Consider the following 18,378-nt stretch of genomic DNA (forward strand, 5'->3'; position numbering starts at 1 on the left):
TTGTGTCATCTGCAAACTTACTAACCATGCCTCCTTCCTACATTCTCATCCAAATCATTAATATATATCACAAATAACAGTGGACCCAGCACCGATCCCTGAGGCACACCGCTGGTCACAGGCCTCCAGTTTGAAAAACCACCCTCCACACCCACCCTTTGGCTTCGGTCGCCAAGCCAATTCTGTATCCAATTGGCTACCTCACCCTGGATTCCGTGAGATTTAACCTTTTGCAACAACCTACCATACACTACCTAGTCAAAGACCTTGCTAAAGTCCATGTGGACAACGTCAACCGCACTGCCCTCATCTACCTTCTTGGTTACCCATTCAAAAAACTCAATCAAATTCGTGAGACGTGACGTGACCCTTACAAATCCATGCTGACTTTCCTTAATTAGTCCTTGCCTGTCTAAATGCCTGCAGATCCTGTCCCTCAGAATACCTTCTAACAACTTACCCACTATAGAAGTAAGGCTCACCTGTATGTAGTTCCTGGGCATATCCCTACAGCCCTTCTTAAACAAGGGATTCCCAGCCTCTGACCTTCCCTGGAGCCATAGTATTTATATGGCTGGGTCCAGTTCAGTTTCTGATCAATGGTAACCCCCAAGGTGTGGGGTATTCAGCGATGGTAATGCCATTGAATGTCAAGGGGGCGATGGTTAGATCCTCTCTTGTAGGAGATGATCATTGCCTGGCACTGTGTGGCACGAATGTAACTCGCCACTTGTCAGCCCCAAGCCTGGATATTGTCCAGGTCTTGCTGCATTTGGACATGGACTGCTTCAGTATCTAAGGAGTCGCGAATGGTGCTGAACATTGTGCAGTCATCAGCAAACACCCCCACTTCTTTTTTTGAATTTAGAGTACCCAATTTATTTTTTCCAATTAAGGGGCGATTGAGCACGGCCAATCCACCTACCCCTGCACATCTTTGGGTTGTGGGGGCGAAACCCACGCAAACACGGGGAGAATGTGCAAACTGCACACGGACAGTAACCCGGGGCCGGGATCGAACTCGGCGCCGTGGAACATCCCCACTCTGACCTTGTGATGGAAGGGAGGTCATTGATGAAACAGCTGAAGATGGTTGGGCCTCGGACACTACATAGATACATAGAAGATAGTAGCAGGAGGAGGCCTTTTGGCCCTTCGAGCCTGCTCCGCCATTCATCACGATCCCGGCTGATCATCCAACTCAATAGCATCATCCTGCTTTCTCCCCATAGCCTTTGACCCCATTCTCCCCAAGTGCTATATCCAGCCGCCTCTTGAATATATTCAAAGTTTTAGCATCAACTACTTCCTTTGGTAATGAATTCCACAGACTCACCACTCTTTGTCCACTACCCTGATGGAACCCCTGCAGTGACGCCCTGGAGCTGAGATGATTGACCTCCAACCACCACAACCATCTTCCTTTGTGCCGGGTATGACTCCAACCAGCGGAGAGTTTCCCCCCTGATTCACATTGACTCCAGTTTAGCTCTGGCTCCTTGATGCCAAACTCGGTCAAATGCTGCCTTGATGTCAAGGGCAGTCACTCTCACCTCACCTCTGGCATTCAGCTCTTTTGTCCATGTTTGAGCCAAGGCTGCAATGAGGTCAGGAGCTGAGTGACCCTGGGCGGAACCCAAACTGAGCGTCCGTGAGCAGGTTATTGCTGAGTAAGCGCCGCTTGATAGCTGTCGATGACTCCTTCCATCACTCTGCTGATGATGGGGGCTGTCATGTGAATGTACCTTTAAGAAAAGTGTGCTTTAGCAAGCGGCTGCAGTGAAGTCATTGTGTGGGTAGAGTAGGGCTCTGCTCTTTATACTTTTGTTTTGTGCGGAGAGCTGTTTTTGGCTGTGTTTAGTTTTGCTTTCAGTTGGAAAGCTGCATTCAAACTAAGCAGACGTGTGTATTGATCTCTTTCTGCAATCTAAAGGATGTCTCCAGATCACTTGATAATTTCAAAGTAATTCCTGTTTCTGTAAGGAATGCAAACCTACTGTTTTTGTTAAAAGGGTTTTTTAACTAATGGATGTTGTTTGGAAATTTATTTAGGGTTGCCTATAGAGTACTGTATCTATTAGATCAGTGAATTGACTTAGAATTTACAGTGCAGAAGTAGACAATTCGGCCCATCGAGTCTGCACCGGCTCTTACAAAGATCACTCTACTCAAGCCCGCGTATCTACCCTATCCCCACAACCCAGCATCCCCCACTTAACTTTTTAGGACACTAAGGGCAATTTAGCCTGGCCAATCCACCTAACCCGCACATCTTTGGACTGTGGGAGGAAACTGGAGCACCCGGAGGAAACCCACACAGACACGGGGAGAACGTGCAGACAGTGACCCAGCCGGGAATCGAACCAGGGACCCCGGAGCTGTGAAGCAATTGTGGTAACCACTATGCTGCCCTATTGGGGATTATCAGGGTTGGTAGTTGATAAACCGTTTACTGTGTGTTTATAAAATGTTAACTAGATTCATAGAATAAACACTTTTGTTTAAAAATACTTTTAGATCTCTGTTGCATCACAGCTGTAAAGTGGCCCCTTGAGCTTCCCATACCACAATCTATTAAAAGTTGTGGGTCAGGTGAACTACATGATACTTTGTTCTCTAAACCCTGGCCCATAATAGGGCGGTGCAGTGGTTAGCACTGCTGCCTCACGGCGCCGAGGACCCGGGTTCAATCCCAGCCCCAGCTCACTGTCTGTGTGGAGTTTGCACATTCTCCCCACGCCAACCTGCACGGCCAAGCCACGAAACCGGAGCACCCGCAGGAAAGCCAGGAGACACGGGGAGAACGTGCAAACTCCACGCAGACAGGGGAGCCCCGAGGCCGGAATCGAACCCGGGGTCTCTGGCGCAGCGAGGCAGCAGTGCTAACCACTGTGTCGCTGCGCCACCTTGTTGTACATTCCGCTAATGTGCAGCCACGCAGTTAATAATCTGCCTTCCCTGTTCTTGCTGCCAAAGTGGATAACCTCACAATGATCCACATTATACTGATTGGGCCAAATCACAATGTTGGCATCTCTGACCCGACTCGGGAATATATCGGCCGTTCCTTCACTGTCGCTGGGGGTCAGAATCCCGGAACTTCCTCCCTAACAGCACGGCGGGTGTACCTACACCACACGGGGACTGCAGCGGGTTCAAGATGGCGGCTCACCCCTCCCTCCCCCAACCTTCTCGAAGGGCAGCAAATACTGAGCTTGTCCAGCCCCAGCTCTCACGAATGATGTAAAAAATGCAGCCAAAACACTGATTAAAAATTTATTAAAAACATGATAAGAGAGATGGCGATAAAACACTTGTCAAAAGCTCTGAAAAAGGCCACATTAAAAGTCAGGAACGAGTGGTGCAGCGACCCGGTGCAGCGTGGCCTCCTGCGGTCCAGGAGCCTGCCTCGCTGAATTAGCTGAAGAACGGGCGATATTCCCGGCCCACCTCACCTGCGGGCCACAGGGTTAAAATCGAGCCCACGGGACGTGCGGGGGAGCTGACGCGGGCAAATCTGTACCTTTAGCCCAGAGCTACGGGATAGGAGGGCGCGTCGGTCCACGGTGTGCGCACGCACACTTACCAACGTGTGTACGGGATAAGCAATTGACGGGGGGGGGGGAGTGGGGGAACATCGTCCGATAGGTGAAGGGTGCCCAACATTAAAATATTAATGCATTTTCCAGAAGCCTCCTCCAGAGAGAGTCGCAGCTCTCCAGAACCAATTCTCCAGCTGCTGGAGAAGGTGACGCAAGGTCAAGGCTTTTAAAAAAAAGGTTTAGAGGATCGTAGCATTTACAGCGCCGAGAGAGGGGCCATTCGAGGCTGGAACCAGCCCCGTGGAAAGAGGACCCCTGCTTAGGCCCACGCCTCGACCCTATCTCCGTAACCCCACCTAACCTCAAGGGGCAATTAAGGATGGGCGTTAAATGCTGGGCCTGGCTCGCGAGCCCTGAATGGTTATAAAAGGAAGATACTGCGTTTGGAGATTATGATGCTGCTGGGGACGAGCTCCCAATTTAAACAGACACCAATCGATCATTCCATCTGCCATTGTTACTCACTGAAATTCAAGTCACAATGCAACGTTATTGGAGTTGGACTGGCGCAGGCAGGGAGGATGGGCCCCTACTCCCTCAGGTTGGGGAGTTCCTGTCGCAGCCTTTCTCAGATTGTGCAGGCAGGCGAGCAGAAACAGAGCTCTCCACCCACGGGTGAGCCTTCCCGATCAGCTCCCAGCCGGCCAGTTTGTCAAGGTGGCGGTTTGAGTTCAGCCGTCTGGGCGACGCTGCTCGTCACGGCCCCCGGCCAAGCCCGGGAAACATTTCCCCAGCCCCCCGGGCCGAGAGTCGGAACGCGGCATCGACCGCCAGGCCGAGCCACCGAGACTCGCTGTGCACTCCCCACGGGTCTGGAAGGTTAAAGGGGACGATTTAAATCGAGGGGGGGGGGTGTTTCCACACGATTCGAGACCATTCCCTCTGGCGGGGAGGTTCTCCAGAATTAGGAGGGGGTTAGAATCTTCCAACGAGAACCAGGGGCTCAGTGGGGGACATCCTCGGACGAAGGGGGTCGGGCAAACCGGGATCCTCTCCGGCACGTAAAAAAAGCGGGACCGAGGCGGGTCGGCGGGATCTGAGATACAGGAATAGAATGACGGCGGAATTGGCTCGAGGGGCTGAATGGCCTGTTAACCAGGACCGTAATCATTAGAAGCGGTTATGATGGACAGACGGCCAAGGGAAATCTGAACCCCCGACAGGTTTCCTCCGGCACTTTATTCAGCAGCAATGCCGGGAAAGAACGAGTCTCCCCTTTCGGCGCTCGTTTAGAAGCTCGGGAGGGGGGAGGGGGGGGGGGGGCTGGCACCAACATTGCAGCCACCACATCCTTTGGCGATCACACGGTTATAAAACTGGTGACGGGTCTTTGGCTGAACTGTAGTCGGACACACAGCGTGCCCGGTGGGCACCGCGGGGGGGCGGGGGGCGATCAGATCGCTTCATCGACCCCGGCCGTGGCATTTTGGTTTAACGGTTTTGTTTGGTGCAATAAGGGGCCGCTCCTTGCGTTTGTCCCGGATTTGTTCATCGGATCAGGGCACAGATGGAAGTGGGGGGAAAACAGACACAGGCTGTCACTCTGCTGGGCTGTTCCCAGAATAAACTTGCTGAAGGTAAAAGACAAATTTTAGACTCGCTTCTCCGCCACACACGATTCCTGGAGTTAAACACCCGCGGGGACGCTCCAAGGTGAGGCACAGGAAATTTGATCACCAGCGTTCAGCCGAATTACCCACCGTGGGCCCAAAACCTTTGCGGCAATTCAGTCGGGCACTGTCGGAAGACACTCGTGCCAATGGTTTACATCGGCAGCAGATAGATGCAACCTTTCGTCTGCCCGTCGTCTCCCTCACCTTCGAAGGTAGGGCCCCCCCCCCAGCTGGAGCTAGTCCGTGGATGCGGCAAAGGCGGCAGATTACCGTCGCTCCCAAGCAACCCTCCCCGGGTCATCCTGGCTGCGGACGCTGGAAAGTGAAGCCGCCGGCCAGTCTACGGGCGAGCCAATGGCGGGTCGAGGAGAGTCTTTCACACGTGCCGGTGCATCTGTGGCTTCGAGTGGGGAAGGGGATGAGACGCCTGCGGGAGTTAGAGCAGCGAAGACGCAGGCCGGGTACAATTGTTGCCCCCCCCCATCTCCAGCCGCCTGAGAGGTCTTCGAACGGTAGGGTGAAATTGTCAAGAGTGGTTTGGGGCAGGAAGCCGTCTCTGTAATCCTAGCTCCCTCGAAAACACCTCCAAGTTCTGGTCTGCAGCGAGAGAGAGAGATGGTGCAGAAGGAAGGAGCTGTGGGTTGGGAGGGGGTGGGTGGGGGGGGGGAGCTGCTGCCGCCCTGTTCCAAGCTGTCAGATTCCTTCAAGTTCTTTTTCGGGAAGCGGTCTCCGGAACAGCAGGATGTGAGGCTCTGAGGAAGAAAACAAAACAACCTGCATTTATATAGCACCTACCCTGCAGCAAATACCCCAGGGTGCATCACAGAGAGAGAGAGACAGAGAGGGGGAGAGAGACAGAGAGGAGGAGAGAGACAGAGATGGGGAGAGACAGAGAGAGACAGAGAGTGGGAGAGAGACAGAGAGTGGGAGAGAGACAGAGATGGGGAGAGACAGAGAGAGACAGAGAGTGGGAGAGAGACAGAGAGTGGGAGAGAGACAGAGATGGGGAGAGACAGAGAGTGGGAGAGACAGAGAGTGGGAGAGACAGAGAGGGGGGGAGAGACAGAGAGGGAGAGAGACGGAGAGGGACAGAGACTGAGGGAGAGAGAGACAGACAGAGACAGAAAGGGAAAGAGACAGAAAGGGAGAGAGACAGAGAGAGAAAGACAAAGAGAGACGGAGAGAGACAGGGAGAGAGAGAGAGACAGAGAGAGGGAGAGACAGAGAAAGACAAAGAGAGAGACAGAGAGAGAGAGACAGAGAGAGAGAGAGACAGACAGACAGAGAGCTGGAGAGAAGACAGAGAGAATGAATTACAGAGCTTAGCCCCCCCAGGCAGCTGAAGGCACGGCCGCCGATGGTGGAGCGATGGGAGGGGAGGGGATGCTCGAGAGGCCGGGATTGGAGGAGCGCAGAGATCTCGGAGGGTTGTAGGGAGCTGGAGGAGGTAACAGAGATAGGGAGGGGGTGTAGGGCTGGAGGTTACAGAGATAGGGAGGGGGGTAGGGGCTGGAGGAGTTACAGAGATCGGGAGGGGGTGTAGGGGCTGGAGCAGGCTACAGAGATAGGGAGGGGGTGTAGGGCTGGAGGGGGTTACAGAGATAGGGAGGGGGTTGTAGGGGATGGAGGAGGTTACAGAAATAGGGAGGGGGTGTAGGGGTGGAGGAGGTTACAGAGATAGGGATGTGGGTGTCGGGGCTGGAGGAGGTTACAGAGATAGGGAGGGGGTGTAGGAGCTGGAGGAGGTTACAGAGATAGGGAGGGGGTGTAGGGGCTGGAGGAGGTTACAGAGATAGGGAGGGGGTGTAGGGGCTGGAGGAGGTTACAGAGATAGGGAGGGGGTGTAGGGGCTGGAGGAGGTTACAGAGATAGGGAGGGGGTGTAGGGGCTGGAGGAGGTTACAGAGATAGGGAGGGGGTGTAGGGGCTGGAGGAGGTTACAGAGATAGGGAGGGGGTGTAGGGGCTGGAGGGGGTTACAGAGATAGGGAGGGGGTTGTAGGAGGTTACAGAGATAGGGAGGGGTGGAGGGGGTGTAGGGGCTGGAGGAGGTTACAGAGATAGGGAGGGGGTGTAGGGGCTGGAGGAGGTTACAGAGATAGGGAGGGGGTGTAGGGGCTGGTGGAGGTTACAGAGATAGGGAGGGGGTGTAGGGACTGGAGGACGTTACAGAGATAGGGAGGGGGTGTAGGGGCTGGAGGAGGTTACAGAGATAGGGAGGGGGTGTAGGGGGTTACAGAGATAGGGAGGGGGTGTAGGGGCTGGAGGTGGTTACAGAGATAGGGAGGGGGTGTTGGGGCTGGAGGAGGTTACAGAGATAGGGAGGGGGTGTAGGGGCTGGAGGAGGTTACAGAGATAGGGAGGGGGTGTAGGGGCTGGAGGAGGTTAGAGATAGGGAGGGGGTGTAGGGGCTGGAGGGGGTTACAGAGATAGGTGGGGGGTGTAGGGACTGGAGGAGGTTACAGAGATAGGGAGGGGTTGTAGGGGCTGGAGGAGGTTACAGAGATAGGGAGGGGGTGCAGGGGCTGGAGGAGGTTACAGAGATAGGGAGGGGGTGTAGGGGCTGGAGGAGGTTACAGAGATAGGGAGGGGTGTAGGGGCTGGAGGAGGTTACAGAGATAGGGAGGGGGTGTAGGGGCTGGAGGAGGTTACAGAGATAGGGAGGGGGTTGTAGGGGCTGGAGGAGGTTACAGAGATAGGGAGGGGGTGTAGGGGCTGGAGGGGTTACAGAGATAGGGAGGGGGTGTAGAAGGTTACAGAGATAGGGAGGGGGTGGAGGGGCTGGAGGAGGTTACAGAGATAGGGAGGGGGTGTAGGGGCTGGAGGAGGTTACAGAGATAGGGAGGGTGTGTAGCGGCTGGTGGAGGTTACAGAGATAGGGAGGGGTGTAGGGGCTGGAGGTTACAGAGATAGGGAGGGGGTGTAGGGGCTGGAGGAGGTTACAGAGATAGGGAGGGGTGTGGCTGGGGGTTACAGAGATAGGGGGGGGGGTGTAGGGGGTTACAGAGATAGGGAAGGGGTGTAGGGGCTGGAGGAGGTTAAAGAGATAGGGAGGGGGTGTTGGGGCTGGAGAGGGTTACAGAGATAGGGAGGGGTGTAGGGGCTGGAGGAGGTTACAGAGATAGGGAGGGGGTGTAGGGGCTGGAGGAGGTTACAGAGATAGGGAGGGGTGTAGGGGCTGGAGAGGGTTACAGAGATAGGGAGGGGATGTAGGGGCTGGAGGAGGTTACAGAGATAGGGAGGGGTGTAGGGGTTGGAGGAGGTTACAGAGATAGGGAGGGTGTAGGGGCTGGAGGAGGTTACAGAGATAGGGAGGGGGTTGTAGGGGCTGGAGGAGGTTACAGAGATAGGGAGGGGGTGTAGGGGCTGGAGGAGGTTACAGAGATAGGGAGGGGGTTGTAGGGGCTGGAGGAGGTTACAGATATAGGGAGGGGGTGTCGGGGCTGGAGGAGGTTACAGAGATAGGGCGGGGGTGTAGGGGCTGAAGGAGGTTGCAGAGATAGGGAGGGGGTGTAGGGGCTGGTGGAGGTTACAGAGATAGGGAGGGGGTGTCGGGGCTGGAGGAGGTTACAGAGATAGGGAGGGGTGTCGGGGCTGGAGGAGGTTACAGAGATAGGGAGGGGCTGTCGGGGCTGGAGGAGGTTACAGAGATAGGGAGGGGGTGTCGGGGCTGGAGGAGGTTTCAGAGATAGGGAGGGATGTAGGGGCTGGAGGAGGTTACAGAGATAGGGAGGGGGTGTAGTGGCTGGAGGAGGTTACAGAGATAGGGAGGGGGTGTAGGGGCCGGAGGAGGTTACAGAGATAGGGAGGGGGTGTTGTGGCTGGAGGAGGTTACAGAGATAGGGAGGGGGTGTAGGGGCTGGAGGAGGTTACAGAGATTGGGAGGGGGTGTAGGGGCTGGAGGAGGTTACAGAAGGTTACAGAGATAGGGAGGGGGTGTAGGGGCTGGAGGAGGTTACAGAGATAGGGAGGGGGTTGTCGGGGCTGGAGGAGGTTACAGAGATAGGGAGGGATGTAGGGGCTGGAGGAGGTTACAGAGATAGGGAGGGATGTAGGGGCTGGAGGAGGTTACAGAGATAGGGAGGGGGTGTAGGGGCTGGAGGAGGTTACAGAGATAGGGAGGGGGTGTAGGGGCTGGAGGAGGTTACAGAGATAGGGAGGGGGTGTAGGGGCTGGAGGAGGTTACAGAGATAGGGAGGGGTGTAGGGACTGGAGGAGGTTACAGAGATAGGGAGGGGGTTGTAGGGCTGGAGGAGGTTACAGAGATAGGGAGGGGGTGTCGGGGCTGGAGGAATTTACAGAGATAGGGAGGGTTGTAGGGGCTGGAGGAGGTTACAGAGATAGGGAGGGGGTGTAGGGACTGGAGGAGGTTACAGAGATAGGGAGGGGATGCAGGGGCTGGAGAGGTTACAGAGATAGGGAGGGGGTGAGGAGGGATGTGCAGACCAGGCTGAGAGTTTTAAACTGGTCGAGTTGCTGGTTTAGAAGCCAGCGCGGGTTGGTCAGTAGAGTAAATGGCGCGTTTACAGCTCAGATAAGTGACTGTTCGTTGGAAATACACACCAGCCTCCTCCAGCCTGATTGTGGGACCTGTCACACCGTCAGGGGAATCGAACAGTCTTTTAAATGCCATTCCCCTCCCCTCCTCTCACTGCCCTCGCCAGCTGCCGACTCCAGCACATCACCCGTGTTCCAACTCAAGTCAGTGAAGGTCCACAAGGTACTGTTAATGTTCTCACAAGTCCCAGAAAATAGGGGCAGGAGGCCATTCGGCCCTTCGAGCCTGCTCTGCCATTCATCACGATCATGGCTGATCATCCAACTCAATAGCCTAATCCTGCTTTCCCCCCCCCCCGTAGCCTTTGATTCCTTTCGGCCCAAGTGCGAGATCGTCAACATCAACACTTTGGCCAGAACTACTTCCTGTGGTGACGAATTCCACAGGCCGCCCGCTCTCTGGGTGAAGAAATCTCTCCTCCTCTTGGTCCTAAATGTGGGCAGCACATGTGGCTGGCACTGTGACGTCACAGCGCCGGGGTCCCAGGTTCGATTCCCGGCTTGGGCCACTGTCTGTGCGGAGTCTGCATGATCAAGGGGCCGGTTTAGCACAGGGCTAAATCGCTGGCTTTGAAGCAGATTAAGGCAGGCCAGCAGCACGGTTCAATTCCCGTACCAGCCTCCCTGAACAGGTGCCGGAATGTGGCGACTAGGGGCTTTTCACAGTAACTTCATTTGAAGCCTACTCGTGACAATAAGCGATTTTCATTTTCATTCCCTGTGTCTGCGTGGGTTTCCTCCGGGTGCTCCGGTTTCCTCCCACAGTCCAAAGACGTGCAGGTTAGGGTGGATTGGCCGTGATAAATTGTCCCTTAGTGACCAAAAGGGTTAGGAGGGGTTATTGGGATAGGGTGGAAGTGAGGTGTTTAAGTCGGTCGGTGCAGACTCAATGGGCCGAATGGCCTCCTTCTGCACTGTATGTTCTATGTATCTGTGTAAATGGTCTACCCCGTATCCTCAGACTGTGACCCCTGGTCCTGGACCCCCCCCCCAACCATCGGGAACATCCTTCCTGCATCTACCCTGTCCAGTCCCGTTAGAATTCTATCGGTTTCTATGAGATTCCCCCCTCCTCATTCTTCTGAACTCCAGCGAGAACAATCCTAACCCACTCAATCCCTCCTCGTGCGTCAGTCCCGCCATCCCTGGAATCAGTCTGGTAAACCTTCGCTGCTCTCCCTCGAGAGCAAGAACATCCTTCCTCAGAGAAGGAGACCAAAACTGCCCCCAATACTCCAGGTGTGGCCTCACCAAGGCCCTGTATAATTGCGACAAGACTTGTGTCCCATGAGGTGATGGACACTTCGCTGCTGACTCGTGTTACCTGGCTCGTGGATCATGTAGTGAATCCAGCCCGGGCTTTGCTGAACTCCCAGGTTCCTCCACTCTGTCTCTGACATCAAGTGGGTCTTGGGGACCATCTTCGCGATCTTCTTGGGCAGCATGACGTGGCTGAGGTGGGGGGGGGGGAAAAAAGGAGAACGTCTGGATCTCGGCAATAAACCTCCAACCCGTCAGGCTGGAGACAGAATCGTGCTCACGTCAAACCTCCCGGGGGGGGGGAGAGGGAGGGAGAAACTGAGGGGAAGGAGGGAGGGCAGAGGAAGTGAGGCGAGGGTATGGAAGTGTCCATTAAATTCCCGCTTATCTTTCTAAGCCCCCTCGCCCTGGTCCAGTGAGCCGTTGATATGCTCCCGCGAGAGCAAATATGTCCCTTAAATCGGGAAGGAGTGCGAAACAGCACTCCGTATTCCAGCGGTGACCTCCATGGAATTCCAACAGTGCAGAATGAGGCCATTCGGCCCTTCGACCCTCTGAAAGTGCTCCTCCGCCCTATCCCAGTCATCCCACCCAACCCGCACATCTTTGGGAGGAAACCGGAGGAAACCCACGCAGACACGGGGAGAACGTGCAGACTCTGCACAGACAGAAAGTCGCCCCCAGGGAGGAATCGAACCCGGATCAGCAGCGCCGGAAGGCACCAGCGCTAACCCACCCTGCCATCGGAAAGCCATTTGTACATAACATGTCAATAACGTTCAGATTGTAGTGAGAGTTCTTTGTCACGTCCTGCATCGCTCTCCGCCTCCCCCCCCCCCCAAATAATACAGACCCACAAGCTATTGGTCTGACAAGCTACTTGCTGTGTCTGAGTACTAACTCCGAGTTTCATCGACAGGGACACACTTCAGCACCGAGAAAACATTCTCCTTCCCTTGCCTTCCGGAGAGGGGTGCAGGGGACTGCCATCCGGAGAGGGGGGGCAGGGGTCTGCCTGCTGGAGAGGGGGCAGGGGACTGCCATCCGGAGAGGGGGCAGGGGTCTGCCATCCGGAGAGGGGGCAGGGGTCTGCCTGCTGGAGAGGGGGCAGGGGACTGCCATCCGGAAGGGGGGCAGGGGTCTGCCATCCGGAGAGGGGGCAGGGGACTGCCATCCGGAGAGGGGGCAGGGGTCTGCCATCCGGAGAGGGGGCAGGGGTCTGCCTGCTGGAGAGGGGGCAGGGGACTGCCATCCGGAGAGGGGGCAGGGGTCTGCCATCCGGAGAGGGGGCAGGGGTCTGCCTGCTGGAGAGGGGGCAGGGGACTGCCATCCGGAGAGGGGGCAGGGGTCTGCCATCCGGAGAGGGGGCAGGGGACTGCCATCCGGAGAGGGGGCAGGGGACTGCCATCCGGAGAGGGGGCAGGGGACTGCCATCCGGAGAGGGGGCAGGGGTCTGCCTGCTGGAGAGGGGGGGGGGAGCAGGGAGTCTGTAGTGGTTCCAGGGTGCAGGGTGGATTGTTCCTTCAGAGGGCTAGCAAGACCCAATGGGCAGAATGGCTTCTCTCTGCGCTGTAACCAGGCTGGGGTTTAGTCCCTTCAGCCCATCGAGTCTGGGCCGGCCGTCGAGCACCTGTCTATTCTAATCCCGCTTCCCAGCATTTGATCCGTTGCCGTGTGCAGCAACGGCAATTCAAGGGCTTGTCTGAATGTTCCTTAAAAGCTGTGAGGGTTCCCGGCTCGATCACCCTGTCAGGCAGCGAGTTCCCCATTCCCCACCACCCTCTGGGTCTTTCCTCAAATCCCCTCCCGTCCCTGACCTTAAACCTGTGCTCCCCTGGTTATTGACCCCTCCGCTAAAGGGAATAGGCTCCTCCCCATCCACCCTGTGTCCCTCATCACTTTGTCCCCCTTGATCAGATCCCCCCTCAGCCTCCCCTGCTCAAAGGAAAACAACCCCAGGCTAACCAACCCCTCTTCCCAGCTGAAACGCTCCAGCCCCAGGCAGCCTCCTGGTGAATCTCCCTCCGCACCCTCTCCAGCCCAATCACATCCTTCCTACAGAGTGGCGACGAGAACTGAACACAGTACCTCCAGCTGTGGCCTAACCAGCGTTTTATACATAACCTCCCCCTTCTTAGATTCTCAGCCTCGGCTAATAGAGGCACGTTAGGCCACAGGCCTCCGTAACCACCTCATCTACCTGTCCTAGAACATGGAACAGTACAGCACAGAGCAGGCCCTACGGCCTATATTCAGGGATCTATGGACCTGCACCCCTCTGGTCATCTGCCCTTCCTCGTCTCCTACCCTCCATCGTGTATTCCCTTGCCTTGGTCGTCCTAACAAAATGCATCGCCTCACACTTTTCAGGGTTAAGTTCCATTCGCCCCTGTTCTGCCCAGCCTGTCGGTATCATCCTTGGATCTCAGCATTTTCTCTTCGCGATTTATCACACCACCGATTATTGTGTCATCTGTGAACTGATCATACACCCGCCCCACATTCATTACACCCCCCCCCACATTCATTAATGTACACCACAAACAGCAAAGGGACCCAGCACCGATCCCTTGCAGAACACCACTGGACACAGGCTTCCAGTCACGAAAACAATCTTCATCCCATTTCCAGTCCTCTCCAGCTGTGAAAAGGAGCCATCCAAACTCAAAACGTTAGCTCTGCTCTGTCTCCACAGATGCTGTCAGGCCTGCTGTGATTATCCAGCCATTTCTGCCCTTGCTTCGACTCAACCTCTGCCTCCCGCCGCTGGATCCCACAGGCTGTCACCTTCTTGACCAGTCTCCTGTATGGGGCCTTGTCAAAAGCCTCACTGAAGTCCATATAGACCACATCCACCGCGCTACCTCGTCTCCCGCGAGGGGCCTTGTCAAAAGCCTCACTGAAGTCCATATAGACCACATCCACCGCGCTACCTCGTCTCCAGCGAGGGGCCTTGTCAAAAGCCTCACTGAAGTCCATATAGACCACATCCACCGCGCTACCCTCGTCTCCCATGAGGGGCCTTGTGTTATGGGCCAGGGTTTATGGAACCCCAAAGTGTATCATGGAGTTCCCCTGACCCACAACGTTTACTAGACTGTGGTATGGGGAGCACACGGCCCACTCTACAGGTGTGGCACAGCAGAAATGGAAAAGTATCTTTTAAAGCAAAACAATGTTTATTCCATGAACTCAAGTTAACCTTTTTGAAACACAGTGAACATCTTAGGAACCATTAATTCAAATACACCCCCCAAAGACTAGAACATTAAGTTTTTAGTATCCATACAACTTAAAAACAAAACCTTTATCAGAAGCACATCAGGTTAAAGTCACTACTGAGAACATTTATAATTCTGAATTCACCAAATGATCAAGAGATAGTCTTTTCATGGCAGAGAGATCAGCAGTACACCTGCTCTGTCTGGCTTCAGCTCCAACACTGAAAACGAAACTAAAACACACCCTGCAGCCTGCTCAAAAACGAAAGTAAAAAGCTGACAGACAGCACAGCTCCACCCACTCTCTGACATCACTGCAGTAGTAAACACCCATTTCTTAAAGGTACTCTCACTACAGATATTTATATACACACCATTTATAAACACCATTTCTTAAAGGTACTCTCACATGACACTTATCAAAAGCCTCACTGAAGTCCATGTAGACCACATTAACCGCAATGCCCTCGTCTCCCTTGAGGGGCCTTGTCAAAAAAGGGGCAGCACGGCAGCATTGTGGATAGCACAATTGCTTCACAGCTCCAGGGTCCCAGGTTCGATTCCCGGCTTGGGTCACTGTCTGTGCGGAGTCTGCACATCCTCCCGTGTGTGCGTGGGTTTCCTCCGGGTGCTCCGGTTTCCTCCCACAGTCCAAAGATGTGCAGGTTAGGGTGGATTGGCCATGATAAATTGCCCTTAGTGTCCAAAATTGCTTTTAGTGTTGGGTGGGGTTACTGGGTTATGGGGATAGGGTGAAAGAAATGAAAGGAAAATCGCTTATTGTCACGAGTTGGCTTCAAACGAAGTTACTGTGAAAAGCCCCTAGTCGCCACATTCCGGCGCCTGTTCGGGGAGGCGGTTACGGGAATCGAACCGTGCTGCTGGCCTGCTTGGTCTGCTTTCAAAGCCAGCGATTTAGCCCAGTGTGCTAAACAGCCCCTGGAGGTGTTGACCTCGGGTCGGGTGCTCTTTCCAAGAGCCGGTGCAGACTCGATGGGCCGAGTGGCCTCCTTCTGCACTGTAAATTCTATGAAAAGCCTCGTTGAAGTCCAAGTAGACCACATCCACCGCGTTACCCTCGTCTCCCATGAGGGGCCTTGTCAAAAGCTTTACTTAAGTTCATGTAGCCCACATCCACCGCGATGCCCTGGTCTCCCGTGAGGGGTCTTGTCAAAAGCCTCACTGAAGTCCATGTAGCCCACATCCACTGCGCTACCCTCATCTATGCACCTCACTGTCCCCGTCACCCCCCCCGACAAGCCGCACGGACTCTCCCTTGATCAACCATTGCCTGTCACCCGCCCCAGAGCAGGGATCGATTCCCTCCGTCCTTCCATACCCCCCTTCCCGCAATAGTTTCCCCTGCTGGAACGTTGGACCAACTGGCCTGTCAATTCCAGGTTCATGCGCGCAGGAATCACCGGACCCGCCCCCCCCCCCCCCCCGATACACCCCTCCCCCCATGTGCCCAAAAGCATAAAGATGGTGGGGGGGGTGGTGGTAGAGAAAATCCTCCCCTCCCCCCACACACAACAGGTGCAGCCCAGATGTGATTGGTGGGACGAACCGGAAGTGGCCGCTGGGAGGCCGGAGAAACTACAGTTCCCGTCGGCCCGCGCGCGAAAGGGGGGCATGTCACATCCGGTCCGCTCGGCTTCCGGCGGCTCGGGGCCCCAGAGTTTGAAGGCGGCGGGTTTGAAGCGGCGAGAGAGTGTGAGCGGAGTTACCATCCCCCCCCGCCCCGGTTTCCGGCGCTCCCCCACCGCCGCTCTCACCGGTACTCGAAGGCGCCGTCGTTGTAACGATCCGAATAGTAAATCTCGTTTCGGTCCATTTCCCAACCGCCGCACAACCGCCCGGCTCGCGGCTCCTCAAACCCGCGCGCTGCCTCCCCATTGGCTGCTGGGCCGCGCCTCCCCATTGGCTGCTGCTCCCCGCGCGCCATCCCATTGGCCGCCACCCATAGTCCAGCCTCCCCATTGGCTGCTGGGCCGCGCCTCCCCATTGGCTGCTGCTCCCCGCGCGTGATCCCATTGGCCGCCGCCCACAGTCCAGCCTCCCCATTGGCTGCCGGGCCGCGCCGTCCCATTGGCTGCCGCTCCCCGCGCGATCCCATTGGCCGCCGTCCCCCAATTTCAGCCTCCTGATTGGCAGCTGGGGCTGCCAGCGATCCCATTGGCCACCGCCCTCAATTACAGTCTCCCCATTGGCTGCTGGGCTGCGCCATCCCATTGGCTCCCGTTCCCCGCGTGATCCCATTGGCTGCCACCCTTTAAACCAGCATCCCCATTGGCTGCTGCCCCACACGCGATCCCATTGGCTGCTGCCCCAATTCCAGCCTCCATTGGCTTCTGGGCTGCGCCATCCTATTGGCTCCTGCTCCCCGTACGCTCCCATAGATTGCCACCTCCAATTCCAGCCTCCCCATTGGCTGCTGGGCCGCTCCATCCCATTGGCTCCCGCTCCCCGTGCGCTCCCATTGGCCCCCGTCCCCAATTCCAGCCTCCCCATTGGCCACCGGTCCCCGTGTGCTCCCATTGGTCACTGGCCCCTAACCCTGCCTTCCCATTGGCTGCTGGGCCAAGCCACCACATTGGCTGCTGCTCCCCGTGCGTTCCCTTTGGCTGCCAGCCCCTAATCCAGCCTTCCCATTGGCTGTTGGGCCGCGCCACCCCATTGGTCATCACTCTCCGGGTGCTGTCATTGGCTGTTGGGCCCGGCCATCCCATTGGCTGCCCCCCCCCCCCCCCCCACGCCCCCTTTGGCTGTCAATGTGCGCGATCCTATTGGCTGCCGCCCCAAACCCTTTCTCCCCAATCGCTGCCACCCGTGAGCTCTCCCATTGGCCACCGCCCCCAATTCCAGCCTCCCCATTGGCTGCCGCCCCTAACCCAGCCCCTACATTGGCCGTCGAGCCGCGGAGTCCCATTGGCTCGGCTGGAGGCCGCTCAGCCCATCGAGTCCACGCCGACCCCTGAAAGAGCCCAGCACCGCCATTGTGGTACAATGCCAATTTACACGGAGGTGAGGCGGGTGGGTTAGCACCGCTGACTCGCAGCGCCAGGGTCCCTGTCTGTGCGGAGTCTGCACGTTTTCCCCGTGTGTGTGGGGGTTTCCTCCGGGTGCTCCGGTTTCCTCCCACAGTCCAAAGATGTGCAGGTTAGGTGGATTGGCCGTGATAAACTTTCCCTTAGTGTCCAAAGATGTGCGGGTTAGGTGGATTGGCCGTGCTAAATTGTCCCTTAGTGTCCAAAGATGTGCGGGTTAGGTGGATTGGCCACTCCTTTGAGGTCCGCTAACAAAATTGAAGAAAGGAAACAAGCTTAGGGGTAAAGCAAAAATGGCCGCTCCTTAAGGGCACTGTCCGAACGTAACAAAGATCAACGGAAACTTAAAAACATCAAATAAAGCACCCCAACGTGGCCACGCTAAAATTTATTCAAAACTTTCTGAAACATTTTCAAAACTTTTCAAAATGTTTTCAAAATGTTTTCAAAACTTTTTCAAAACTTTTTAAAACTTTTTAAAACTTTTAAAAACTTTTAAAACTTTTAAAAACTTTTTAAAACTTTACAAAACTTTACAAAACTTTTTCAAAACTTTTTCAAAACATTTTCAAAACTTTCTAAAACTTTTTCAAAATTTTCTAAAACTTCGTAAAACTTTCTTAAACGTTTTCAAAACTTTCTAAAACTTCTTCAAAACTTTTTCAAACACTTTTTCAAACACTTTTTCAAAACTTTTACTGAACTATTTCAAACCTTTCTAAAACTTTTCAAAGCATTCCAAGACTTTTAGAAAACTTTTTCAGAACTTTTACATACCTTTTCAAATCTTTTCATCTTTCAGAACTTTTTCAAAATTTTGTTTTTTCAAAACTGTTTTAAAAAATGTTTTTCAGAACTGTGTTCAAAGCTTTTTCAAAACTTTTTTTAACATTTTCCCAACCCTTTTTTTTGCAACCCTTTTTTCAACTTTTATTTTCCCCAACCCTTTTTTACCCAACCCTTTTTTCCCAACCCTTTTTTTCCCAACTCTTTTTTTCCCGACCTTTTTACCCCGACCCTTTTTTCCCCGACCTTTCCCCCAAACCTTTTTTCCCCAACCCTTCTTTTCCCAACACTTCT

General features: G+C 54.9%; 1 protein-coding gene across 1 annotated transcript; it reads right to left on the reverse strand.

Annotated features, from left to right (window-relative positions):
- Positions 1-3,262: 3,262 nt before the first annotated feature.
- Positions 3,263-16,151, reverse strand: LOC119956503 (cyclin-dependent kinases regulatory subunit 1-like). Its single transcript, XM_038783783.1, has 3 exons — positions 16,027-16,151; positions 11,095-11,222; positions 3,263-5,967 (listed from the first exon to the last, which is right to left on the reverse strand). The coding sequence occupies exons 1-3, from the start codon at positions 16,083-16,085 to the stop codon at positions 5,909-5,911; spliced, it is 246 nt and encodes an 81-aa protein (XP_038639711.1). The 5' UTR covers positions 16,086-16,151; the 3' UTR covers positions 3,263-5,908.
- Between the last annotated feature and the right edge of the window lie 2,227 nt (positions 16,152-18,378).

The sequence above is a fragment of the Scyliorhinus canicula genome, chromosome 23 (genome assembly GCF_902713615.1).
Source record: "Scyliorhinus canicula chromosome 23, sScyCan1.1, whole genome shotgun sequence".
NCBI lineage: Eukaryota > Metazoa > Chordata > Chondrichthyes > Carcharhiniformes > Scyliorhinidae > Scyliorhinus > Scyliorhinus canicula.